Source organism: Pan paniscus, chromosome 6 (assembly GCF_029289425.2).
Source record: "Pan paniscus chromosome 6, NHGRI_mPanPan1-v2.0_pri, whole genome shotgun sequence".
NCBI classification, from domain to species: domain Eukaryota; kingdom Metazoa; phylum Chordata; class Mammalia; order Primates; family Hominidae; genus Pan; species Pan paniscus.
The window spans coordinates 149022073-149034578 of record NC_073255.2 but is presented as its reverse complement, the minus strand read 5'-3'; the positions used below and the strand labels follow the sequence as shown (position 1 = coordinate 149034578).

At 41.6% G+C, this 12506-nt stretch overlaps 2 protein-coding genes across 9 annotated transcripts in view; one reads left to right on the top strand and one right to left on the bottom strand.

The window, feature by feature from the left end:
* Window positions 1-430, bottom strand: part of ZNF277 (zinc finger protein 277) — a 141101-nt gene extending 140671 nt beyond the window's left edge. The window contains exon 1 of one of the 3 annotated variants that reach the window (XM_003811229.5): window positions 139-430. In XM_003811229.5, coding sequence (XP_003811277.1) covers window positions 139-229 — 91 coding nt within the window. In that variant the 5' untranslated portion in view covers window positions 230-430. The remainder of the gene's footprint in view (window positions 1-138) is intronic. The other 2 variants (XM_008963613.4, XM_063606352.1) reach the window with 2 other exon arrangements.
* A 38-nt stretch (window positions 431-468) lies between these two features.
* The window catches only part of DOCK4 (dedicator of cytokinesis 4), a 471214-nt gene continuing 459176 nt past the window's right edge, over window positions 469-12506 (top strand). For 4 of the 6 annotated variants that reach the window (XM_034964844.2, XM_034964845.2, XM_034964847.2 and 1 more), the window contains exon 1: window positions 1459-1603. In XM_034964844.2, coding sequence (XP_034820735.2) covers window positions 1474-1603 — 130 coding nt within the window. In that variant the 5' untranslated portion in view covers window positions 1459-1473. Of the gene's footprint in view, window positions 845-1458; window positions 1604-12506 lie in introns of those variants that run through there. The other 2 variants (XM_003811224.6, XM_008963612.4) reach the window with 1 other exon arrangement.

Sequence of the window (12506 nt, the reverse complement as noted above, 5' to 3'; positions counted from 1 at the left end):
CCACCACCCGTGGGGCCCAGTCGAACCCAGGTGGCCCCAGAGCTGAAGGGCACCTAGGGTCAGACCAGAGGTCCGTTGCACACCCGGTCATAGAGAAAGGAAGACACATCAGCCGCGCCTCCGGGGCACCGTACTCACCCCCATAACCTACACCCCCGACTGTGCTGCAGCTCCCATCACGGTCTTCCTGCATTGGGGCGACAGGCCCCTGGGTCTTGGAAGCAGCCATTACCCGGCAGAAAAGAAAAGGGAGGGCCGCAGGGCGGGTCGGAGGCGGGGTGGCACCAATAGAAACGCTACTGGAGGCGAACTCCCCGTCGACGTAATGTTTTCTCCACACCTACGCCGCGCTCTGGACCAATAGGACGTAATCAGTAAAACTGAATCCCCGCCCCGAATCACAATTGCCGCGCCCACTTCCGGGATGGGGAGGCCAAGAACTACAATTCCCAGCGTGCTGCGGGGCCCTGGGACGGGAGGGCTGGACTAGGCGCTGGCGGGCGGGGGTGCGCCGGAGAGTGCCCCGGCGTGTTCGCTTAGTTCAGTGAATCAGAACAATGACTGCGCCGCCGGGTACCCGGGAGCGCGTCGGAGGACTGTGAGCAGCCGCCGCCGGGAGAGCTGCGGGCGGCGCAGTGTCAACGCTGGGCTCGGGAGCCTCCAGCGCAGATCCTGCCCAGCGCCCGCAGCCCGCGCGAAGCCGCTGGGCTCCGGCACTGCAGCGCTGCTCGGGGACTGTGCATTGTTGTGAGCCGGAGAAGGGGCGCGGGGATTACAAAGCCTGAAGACCCCGGAGCCCCTTTAGCCATGTGGATACCTACGGAGCACGAGAAATACGGCGTGGGTGAGTCTCCGCGGGGCGAACTTTTATTCTGCTCTGGCCCGAGCGAGTGCGCATTTCTCGTCCTTGCCCCCGCGCCCCTCTCGCTCCGCCCGGTTGAAAATGCCTAATCCTGGCATCGCGCAGCGGGTACGGGGCTTTGCCGAGCCAGCTCCAGGCAGAGGGCTGCGCACCAGGCTCTCGCCCCGCACCGCCTGCTCGGCGCGCCCCGCACTGGTTCCCGAAGCGCCGGGACAGCTTGGGGGAGCGCGCGGCCGGCCCGCTAGCTTCGGGCTCTGCCTGCGGAGTTTGGAGTGGCGACTGGGCGTGTGTGTGTGTGTGTGTGTGTGTGTGCGTGCGTGCGTGCGTTTGTGTGTGTATGTCAAGTTGGAAGAGGAGGCGAATGGGGTTTCTCTCCTTCCTTACCCTTCTTCCCCAAAGCGACAGGGAGCTGCAACGGTTCCTCTGGGTGGAGAGGGAGACAACAACACTCGGGCAGAGAGAACACCCCCAAAACAGTAGGGAGGCGCAAACCCTTCCCTCTGGCTCGAATCGACATTCCCGGAGTGTGGAATGTGGCAGGGTCCTGGAGAGAGCCGCTCTGACAGGCTGAGCCCTCTCTGACCCTCCTCCCTCTCTGCGATCCCGGATTTATGGGGTGTGTATGTTGCGGGGCGGGGGCATTGGTAAATTTCAACATCTGCGCCGCTCGGTTCTTTGGTCTTTGGAGAAGAACGGGTATTTCAGCAGTGTTTTTACTTCTGGCCACCCTCTCGACCCCGGGTGAGCGCAGTGGGGGCGGTGTGGCGGTACAGGGCTGCTGAGTGATAAATGGGGAGGGGGATCGGAAAGCCTGGTTCTTGGGGGCAGGGAGATAGCTTTTAGGAAAGCGTACCCTGACACTGGCGTTCGGAGAAAAAGGAACAGGATAGCTCTCGCTGTTCTGTGTAAAGGTGAACAACAAAGGACATTAATGTTGACTGATGAATACAGGAGTCTCCCTTCCTTTTCCTCCTCCCATTTCAGGCGGGTTACAGTTCCCGTTTTTGTTGTTTGATTTCAGCTGGGTCGCCCCTTGACAGTTACTCCTTTTAGGGTTGAGCCTATTAAGAAGCCAGGCTCTCCGACAAGCCTGCAGCCGGCCAAATGCAATTATAACCTCCCAGAAGGTCTAACAGAAAGCATTATGGATTTTACTAACACTCTTTATTTCCTATAATGCCCTGTTCTGCCGACTGGTGTACTGTGTGTGTGTGTGTGTGTGTGTGTGTTTTAAAATTGAGGACAGGTCTAGTGATTTAGGTGATGTGTAGATATCTGCTTATGTTCTAAATTCATTTTCCTGCAATTTAAAACATCTGGAAAGCCTTCCCAGGGAGTCGTAGTCCGAGGGGATTTTTGTTTTTTTTTTTCCCAACTTTGCCTGGGGATAGGACTTTGGGGTCCATTGAAAGGACTGTAGGATTCAACAAAATCATTCCCACATTTCACGTTAGCTTCCATTCTGGATTGTGACTGATTACCAAGACAATAGTTTGACCTGAACCCACCTTTGGGAAAGGTTTCCAGCTTTCCCTCCTTCAAAGTGTCAGAGGAGTCTTTGCCAGCCTCTTTACTGGCAAGGAGTAGATGTTAGTAGTTGTTATTTTCGTTCTCCTCACTCTCCTCTTTTTTGGGAGGTAGATTAACCCTTGCTAGGGAAAAGATAGTCCCTTTGCTGGACTGGTGAGGGACCCGAGGGTATCGCCTCCTAAGCGGCTTTAACACTCAGTGCAGGAAGCTCAGATCCATCCAGGCAAAACTGTCCTGCTTGGAGTCGATCCCAGATGTTGCTTTCTTCCAAGTGTTAAATTATACAGATTATGGATGGGATTTATTTTCTTGATTTCTTCATGTGCCAGGTCACAGCTGGGGTGCTGGTATCGATTAGTTCCTCTCTTGCCTTTCTTTACAAGCGGTGGGCAGAGGCTTAAAAACCACTCTGGGATTTCCTGGAATGGCAAACCGGATATTATCAGTCAAATGTTTTGGGCTGCAGCAGACACCTCGGTTTTGGGTGGTTGTGATTTGATTGCAGAGTAGGGGAGGCAGAAGGGTGTGCTCACAATTGAGAAAAAGAGGTTGAATGAGATGAAGGACGAGAGCAGAGAGAGGGTCTTTTGCCCCAAATTACTGTTGTTGTTCTCAATATCACATGTGCCAGAATGTTAATTAACCTTTATTATTAATTTTTGAGCATTTGGATTGTGGAATGCATAGCTGTTTTTTAGAATCCATCTGTTAGGCGTGTGTGTGTGTGTAGTGAAATTTTTGCTAGGATACTTATGTGTGGACTTTATTTTTCACCATGGAGAGCACTGTTTATAGCTGCTTATATTGCAAGTTGTTTGTTTTTTCTTTTAACCTTGGTTAATGTTTGTGTTTTTCTCATGTAGTTCTTACAGATGTTAAAGAAAAGATCTTATGGGCACAGATCTTTGTTACCAGGTGTAGTGGTAATTTAGTTTCTTCATTCTTTGAAATAAATCAGTCTTTGTAACAGAATATGTGACGTTTTAGTATAAATTATATATTTCTGCAAAGGTACTTTTTATATACCCTCATTTATGTATGAGATAATTATGCTTTTATATACTTATGATTAAATTTTAAGCAGCATACTGTAAACATGGGTAAAATTAGTTAAATTTTATATCTGTAATTAAATGTATCGGAGATGGAAATTCTTTTTCGTAACTGATGTATAGGCACTGTCCCATTTAATGAATGATTAAATTCATTAAAACAACGAAAAGCCAGTCATAAGTGTTCTGATTTTAGGAAAAGGTATAGTGATGAAGTTATAGTTCTGAGGAACAGTGAACCTTGTCTTTTAGAAATCATGTTAAGAGGCACAGTGATAGGCAATTTCACCTTAGGAGATTCTAGTTAGCTCTTGATTCTGGGCTAGACACTGCTGCCAGCTGTGTAACCTTAGGTAAATCACTTAGCCTTTCTGGGTCCCAGCGTCTCGGGCAAGTGTTAACTAAAGCCTTCCCTGGTACTAATTTTGTAGAGCTCTTCCAACTAACTGTGTTCTTTGGTTAGAAAAACATCTTCATTGTGTTGAGACTGCTATGACAGAGACACTTTTGTTGTGACATATCTCACTTGGTTTTTAAGTAAGATCAGAGGTAAGCAAATGCTACCTGGCAAGCTGCCAGAACTGAGGTGCTGGTTCCTCTCTTTCTCAATTTGTTTGATTCTCTCTGTCTAGTAGGAGCTCCATGGGCAGTGACTGAAGCATTTTGTTTGTTTTTTAAATGTATTTTCCTTGACAAATAATAATTATATATTTTTAAAGTTTTCATTTTTTTTTTTTTTTTAATTTAGAGACAGGGTTTTGCTCTGTTGCCCAGGCTGGAGTGCAGTGGCTATTCATAGGCGCCATCATAGTGCACTATAGCCTCAAGCTCCTGGTTGATCGCCTCAAGCAATACTCCCACCTCAGCCTCCTGAGTAACTGGGATTACTGATATGCACCTTCTCACCCAGCTGTATATATTTATGGTGTACAGTGTGATATTTTGATGTACGTTTACAGTTGGAGTGATTAAATCAGGCTATTAACAAATTACACCTCATATAATTACCATTTTTGTGGTGTAAAAAACATTTAAAATCCATTCTAGCACTTTTGAAGTATACAATGCATTGTTATTTATTGTATCTCCATTCTGTGGATATCACCTCCCATCTGTTAGAATGGCTGTATAAAAACAATGAAAGGTAACAAGTATTGGTGAGAGTGCAGAGAAAAGGGAACCCTGTGCACTTGTTAGTGGGAATGTAAATTAATACAGCTGTTATGTAAAACAGCATGGAGGACCTTCAATGAACTAAAAATAGAATTACCATATGATCCAGCAATTCCACTGCTTGGTATATATTCACAGGAATTGAAATCAGTATGCTGAAGAAATATCTGCTATCCCATGTTCACTGAAGCAGTTCTCAAAATGTCTGAGATATGAAAGCAACCTAAGTGTCCATCATCAGATGAATGGGTAAAGAGAATGTCGTATCTATACACAATGGAATATTATATAGTCTTGAAAAAGGGGAAAATCCTGTCATTTTCAGTAATGTGGAGGATATTATAGTAAATGAAGTAAGTGTAAGTCTGGCACAGAAAGATAAGTACTGCATGATCTTGCTTACATGTGCAATCTAAAGAAGTTTACTTCATAAATATAGAGATTAAAGTGATGGTTGCCAGAGTCTGGGGGAAGAGGGTGGTTGGGGAAAGTGGAGATGATGATCAAAGTGTACAAAGTTTTGGTGAGACAGGGGGAACATGCTTTAGTGATCTACCGCACAGAATGGTGACTAAAGCATTCTTGATCGCATACTCACCAATTTCCTCAGATTACCTCTACCTCCTGCATGTCCTCATCTGTTAGCACACCCCCCATTCCTCCCCCCTCCCCACCCCGCCTTAAAGTGGTGGGAATTATTCATGGAGAAAGCTAAGACCTTTGCAGATTGTTTTTGCGTTCGTTTGTCCAACAGGCTTTTATGCACAGATTCACAGATGAGTCATGGCATCTTCCTGAGCTGAAGGCTGCACCCCTCAAACCTAGCCAGATGTTTTACATGTGTGAGCTTAGTTAAGCTTGACAGGAGAACACGGGCTGGATTGATCGGTGCAGAAAATCCATGAACCTTATAAGAAACAAAACTCAGAACAAGCTGATCTGAAGTCACAGTGTCATTTAAAAAATAAATTGTATGGTGCGAGTATCACTCAGTCATCACATAAATTCCTGTCTTCTATTTTTCTTGAAGGGGTTTTTGAACTCATCTGGGTAGGAATCATGTTCCTTTTTAAAGCCCCTTCTATGTTGGTGGAAGAAGATGCACCTTCTCGTATTCATACAGGATAGTTAGGTGTCTTTCACCTTAGAAAGATGCTTTAATCATAGCGTATGTGTGTGATAGAGCGTAATAAGGATGTGTTTCCTTTACTCTTAGTTTTTTGTAGTTTCTTAGCTAACAGTTTCTTAAAGTGTTTTCTATTAGCGGTCCCATGATGTATCTACATAGCATGTAAAGCTAAATAATAATGCGCTGCTTGGAATTGTTTGTGACATTTAGAGCCTGACACAGGATTCTAAACTTTAAGTGGGAATAGAAGAGAAATGATTTATACCTCCCAGTAAAATACCACCGAAGGACCATACAGACAGTGGGATGGCAGCTCATGTTCTTGATCTGGCCTCCTATGGGAATGGTCTATAAAAATGTTCCCCTCTTTTGGTCATTCCCCTAAGTGACAGTTCTTCACGAGGCCCCTGAAGCCACATAGAGATGCTGCCCTTCCTCTATGATCTTGTTTTTTTTTTTTTTTTTAGAGGCTGTTATGGTAGCTAGTACAAGGGAGATTATACAAATTTCAAGAAATTTAGGATTTCCTATCTCTAGCTCTATTCTTTTCCAAAAGGAGACAACATTTTATGAGTTATGTTTGATACAGTATGTCTATGTTTCTATCACAGTGACTTCATGCTGTGAATATATACATCAGAGGAACATTAAACTCTAATGAAACCCTTCTAAAAGGCTGTAACTGTAACACAGTAATACAATGTTTTACTTAAAAAGTGAAATTATTTTATCTGAGTCTACCCTTTGAAGTTGAATGGTAATTTCTATTTAAGAGATGAGAAAACAGTTTCATAGAGTTTAAGTGACTTACTCTAGATTAGTAGCTTTTAATCTTGTTTGACTATTACCCATAAGAAATATAGTTAATTTCCTGACCTAGTATATATATAAATATCCCCCAGTACCACCCCACACACATATAATTAAAACAGCACTTGCTTATACTCTATGTAATGTTCTATTCTTTTTCATTAAAAAAAATACTCGTCACTAAATTGACTTATTAATGGGTCCTGACCCACAGTTTGAAAAACACTGCTTTAAATGCTACATTTGTGATACCAGAAGGACTGCAACTCACATCTTACTGGGTTTCTGTGAAGTTCCTTTCATGACATTGGCAAGGAGTTGATGGTGGTGGTGGTTATTGTCTTTGATAGTCAGATATGTGGGTTTATTTTAACAAAGAATTTAATTATCCTTTTTTCCTTCAGTGTAAGTCAAAGTCTGTCTTCTGTAGTATTTCTTATTAAAGATGGAACAAATATTTAAAGCCATCACATGCATTGCGTAAGTTTTCTCTTTTAGTACTTGTATGTCTTCCTACCAGGACCTTTTTGACAAGGATTACATAATGACCAATATTAGACTCTTCTGTATCATGTCCTTTGACAACACTCTCTGGTCACTATAACAGAAGAGTAAAGATAATGGTTTACTGAGGTACTTTGCCAGTTGTAGGTTTACCACTCACTATTCTTTTGTACCTTTTTTTATGTTGCTGATCATTATTAGACAAGGCAACTTGTATAACTTGTTTTATTAAAAAAGTGAACTATATGCTTATTTGGCTAGAGTATATAAGACAAAAAAATAAGGAATTAAAGTTCCCCAAGCCTAGCTTCATTTAAGCAACTTAAACTTACTTCAGGAACAACTCTTGGACTCTCTGGCATTTAAAAAAAATTGTGCCAAGATGACATTGGGTAACTACTAAGTAAATAAAAATCATCAAAAAAGTGGAATGCCTTTGGTAATGTAACTGCAGTAAAACTGATATGCAGTACCCTGAGGAATGTATGGTAATCGTGATCCTTTTGGAAACTTTTATATAACTTTTATTGGAAGCTGCAATATAAAATAGCATTTGTGGAGCACTTGCTACATGTCAAGCACAGTTCTAAGAGCTTGTCTTATATTGTCATTTAATCCTCATGATACCTCATGAAGGAGGATTCAGTTATCACTCATATTTCACAGGAAATTGAGTCATACAGGGATTAAGTAACTTATTTAAGGTCATACTGTAAATGGTGGAGCTAGGATTGGAACCTAAATTGTCTTGCATAGAAACTGTTCTCTTAGCCATTACGCCATGTTACCTAGTATGACAGTGGTTAGCAGAAGTTTGAATCAGTAATCCCACCCCTTAAAGTTTATGTGACAAAATAAATCAATAGCAACAAAACACTTTATGCACAGTTGTCCCTTGCCGTGTTGTCTGTGAAACAACTTACATGACCATGTAGTCGTTAAATCAGTTTTGGTTATGAGCACGTTGGAGCATCAGACAATCATGAAATGAAATATTTTCATAAACAACACTATTTCAAAAATATATTCCAGGTATCTAGTGTTAAATGACAAAAGAAGAGTAAATATAGACTATGATTAGAGCTACATAAAATGTGTAGCCTATAGAGAAGAGGCAGTCGATGCACAGATGAGAACAATTTTTTTGTTAGAATATATAGATTATCAGTAAATTCTTTTTTAAAAAATCTGTTTGGAAATATGAGCAGTATTGAATTTTAAATTACACATTGTTATTTATGAAGGAGGAGGTGGCATAAAAATGAGTAAAGAGAGGCACTGCAGTAACTGAGGTGAGAGATAAGTCCATGAATCAGGTTAGCAGTCATTGTCATGGTGAAGTGTGGATAGATCTGAGAGATATTTAGGAAATGAAAGCAACAGGTTTGGTCATCAGATATGAGGAGTTAAAGTAAGGAAGGAGTTTAGGATGTTGTCTTAGCTCAGGATACTATAACAAATATAGACTGGATAGTTTAAACAAAAGAAATTTGTTTCTCACAGTTCTGCAGGCTAGGAAGTCCAAGATCAAGGTGTTGGCTGAGTCAGTTCCTGGTGAGGGCCTTCTTCCTGGTTTGCAGGTGGACATCTTCTTGCTGTATCTTCACGTGGGTAGGGGGAAGGGGTCATGGGGAGGAAAGGAAGCAAGCTTTCTCTCATCTCTTCTTATAAGGTCACGAATCCCATCATGAAGGCTCCCCCTCATGGCTTAATTACCTCCCCAAGTCCCCCATCTCCAAATACCATCACATTGAGGATTACAGTTTCAATATGTGAATTTTGGGGGCATATAAACGTGATTTATAGCAGATGTCTTCCTGTTTTTGTCTTGGGTGCCTGGATGAATACAGGTGCCATTCAACAAAAGAACCAATTTTTTTTTTTTTTTTTTTTTTTTCTAGGCAGGTCAGGCTTATGTAAGATGAAGATTTTTGTTTGGCCACCTTGAATTTGAGATACCTGCAATTTTTGAGATACCTGCAAAACATTCAGGTGATGAGATCTAGTAGAAAGTGAGTCTGCACCAAAGAAGAGAAGTTCTGTGCTGAAGAGTGTGATTAAAGATTATTTGGCTTAGGAGTGAAGGCTGAAGTAATGAGTCTAAATGAGACTTCACTAATTGCTTTGACTTTGATTATGTATAGTCTGCCTGTTCATTCTAAGTTTTAACATGACAGACCCCAAATTTCAAACAGCAGTCATCTCGAGGCGTTTTATTAATATGGGTACAAAGGATTCTCAAGTAAGAAATATTAGCTGTCCATTTAGAGTTGGTCGTAAACTACATTTTACGGTCTTTTCTTGCTTCCCTCTAGGGCGTTGCCTGGCTAAGGCATTAGTTATTTCTATGTCTGTGACAGTTTTCTCCCAAACAAATATTTCATGCCAGATTGTGCACGTTTGTGAGATTTCCCAATAAGGATGTTGAAAAACAGAGTGCACGAATAATATTTCAATGAACAAGATTTATACATCCCTGAAACAGCATTTAAGAACACGCACACATCTAAAAATGGAAAAATGCTTCAATATATAAAGCAATAGATTTGTACATACAGAATTTTTTTTTTTTTTTTGGTAAATATATAATACCTCTTAGGAACCACAAGAATTCTTAAAGTTATACTATGGCACTCCTGAAAAATAAGTGACTTAAAGGAAGGAATTCTAGCTTATGATGGCACTAGGTTCCCTTCCCCTCATGTAGGCTCTCCTAACTAATCAGTGAAATAACAATAAATTCACAGAAAGAGGCAAACATTAATAATACTGAAAACTAAGTCTGACAGAAAGTCTGTTGGCAAAATTCACGTGAAATTTCCCTAAGGCAGGTGGAACTGGTTGAAGAAAACCAATGTTTTCTTGGTTTTCAGTGGTACGGCGTGGTGATTATAGTTAACGATAATGTATACTTGAAATTTGCTAAGAGAATAGATTTAAGTATTCTCACTACAGGAAAAAAAGGGAACTGTGTGAGGTGCTAGATATGTTAATTAGTTTGATTGTGGTAATCATTTCACAATGTATGTATGTATATTTAAGGTGATATCAACATCAGTTTGTACAACTTAAATATATACAATTTGTATTAGTTAACAATACCTCAATAAAGCTGGATTAAAAAGAGGAAAAAACCTATTGGTGGCTTCTTTTGGCTTTCCCTTATTAAACAGAGAGGCCTCAATGACTGGAAAGATGACAGGAAGACCCATTGCCACTTCCCCACTCTCTGTCACCAGCTTAGAGACCAGGTCAATACATCCAACTTGGAGCACACCATTTACTGCCGGAAGCATCTGTAATCCTTCTCTTTTCACCCCATCTTTTTAATTCTGTTGAGAGATGACCACTCTCAGAAACGAGCGGGACAGGAAGGTGGGTAGGTGGGTGGAAAGGGGTCTATAGAAGATGCCACTTCACCATTGAGAAGTGTACTGTGGTCTTCATAAGGACAGTGAGTTCATAGTTGCCTTGAAAGTATTGCAATAACAAAGCTTACTGGATAGTGTAGTTTTTCTGGCAGGGTATTGGTGACAGAGAAGGAGGTAGGGGGATAAGAGATGATTTCATCTGAATTGCCCTAAAACCGTGGTACATGGTATATAATAACTTACAACTGGGAACCTGGCTTGGAGCTGTACACATCAACTAGCCTTGAACGCAGATCTGAAAGTGGAATTGAACCCATACCTTTATTTTTAGCTCAGTCCTTCGCGTTGTAGAGAGGTTCGAGATCCAGGTTGCCTTAATCAGTGATCACATTTGCATCTCTATGGAAGCGGGAAGGCAACTAAATCTGGACAGGCATCTGTCACTTAGCAATGAACGAAAACATGGCTGTTTCTCAAGAAAACGGGAGAGTGAGGAAGAGGGGAGAGCATGACATTTACATGGGAGGCTTTTGGAAACTACTAACACATGTGTATTTGTTCTCCTCCCCCATTTGTGTCCCCTCTGAGTGTGCCAGAGAGAGAAGGTTGGTGGGAGGGTGGTTGGTGGGAACCCTTCTGGATATGAAATTTGTAAGTTTTCCTGGTTGAATTTGCTAACAACTTATCTCCCAAGTTGTGAAACATTTTCCTAAACCAAGAAATTTGCTGTTTATTAGACTATCAATTGGACATTAACCAAAAATTTCTCCCTGAAATCTTTAAGCAGAAACGTGGAGATTTGGTTCTATGTCTTATTTTTTTTTTTCTCCAAAATGGAATAATCTCATCCGTTGTTGGAAACCAGAAGTAGGCAGGTTTGGGAACGTGGGGATGCATGTACATAAGGCAACCGAAAATAGCCCCAACCGAGATCCTGGATGAAACATTATTCACTTTGTGGGGAGAGGAGAGAACCTGTTCTCCATTCTCCTCTGGTAGCCAAAGTTGGTTGAGGAGCTTGTAAAGCTGCCTTGATAACAGGCTCAGGGGTTAGCCAGGGTCTCAAAGAAATACGAAAACCCAAAACATCAACAGGCAGTTCTATAAAGAATGAAGAGAGAAGAAACCTCTGAGGTTTTCTCCAGTAGTCTGGATGAAAAACATTAAGATCTGAGGATTCCTAAAAAATTGCACACATAGTAAAGGTTTGCCCCTTCTCCAGTTTGTTTGCTAGTTTGTTTATTTTTTGAGATGGAGTCTCATTCTGTTGCCCAGGCTGGAGTGCAGTGGCACAATTTTGGCTCACTGCAACCTCTGCTTCCCAGGTTCAGGTGATTCTCCTGTCTCAGCCTCCCGAGTAGCTGGGATTATAGGCGCCTACCACTGTGCCCAGCAAAGTTTTGTATTTTTAGTAGAGATGAGGTTTCACCATGTTGGCCAGGCTGGTCTCGAACTCCTGACCTCAGGTGATCTGCCCACCTTGGCCTCCCAAAGGGATGGAATTACAGGCGTGAGCCACTGCGTCCAGCCTCCAGTTTGTTTTTTTAGGAGAACTATATTTGTATTAATTGTATGTAAAATCTCCTTTAATACTCTCATCCATAGTTATAGAAATTGATTCAGATGACTAAATATTTACGTTCTTTGCCCCAGGTTAGGCAATATCTTGTATACACTATGTAGAAATTATTGTAATGAGTTTTAAAATGGGAAAATACTTATTAGAGGTGAAGAATTGGCATACACATTACCTGTAATGTTCTTACAACCAATTGTTATAATTGAGGAGATGGCTTATTTTTAATTTCATACTTTCTAGTAATTTCTTAAATTAGCATGAATTTCTTTTATAATCAGAAAATCATGATGTAAGTTCTTCTATAAGCCAAACATTATTTCCTTTGTCAGGTTTCCTTTCAGGATTAGAGGTTGGACTGGTAGAAGTTGAGTCTGGACAGCCTGAATTTAGTTTGTCATTTATGTGCAGAAAGTACTGTGTTTCAAAATTTTAAAGTAGCTTTCCTTGTTATACGAGTTTGACTGCCTGTGATGTCACTGCTGTGTTCATTTTCCAG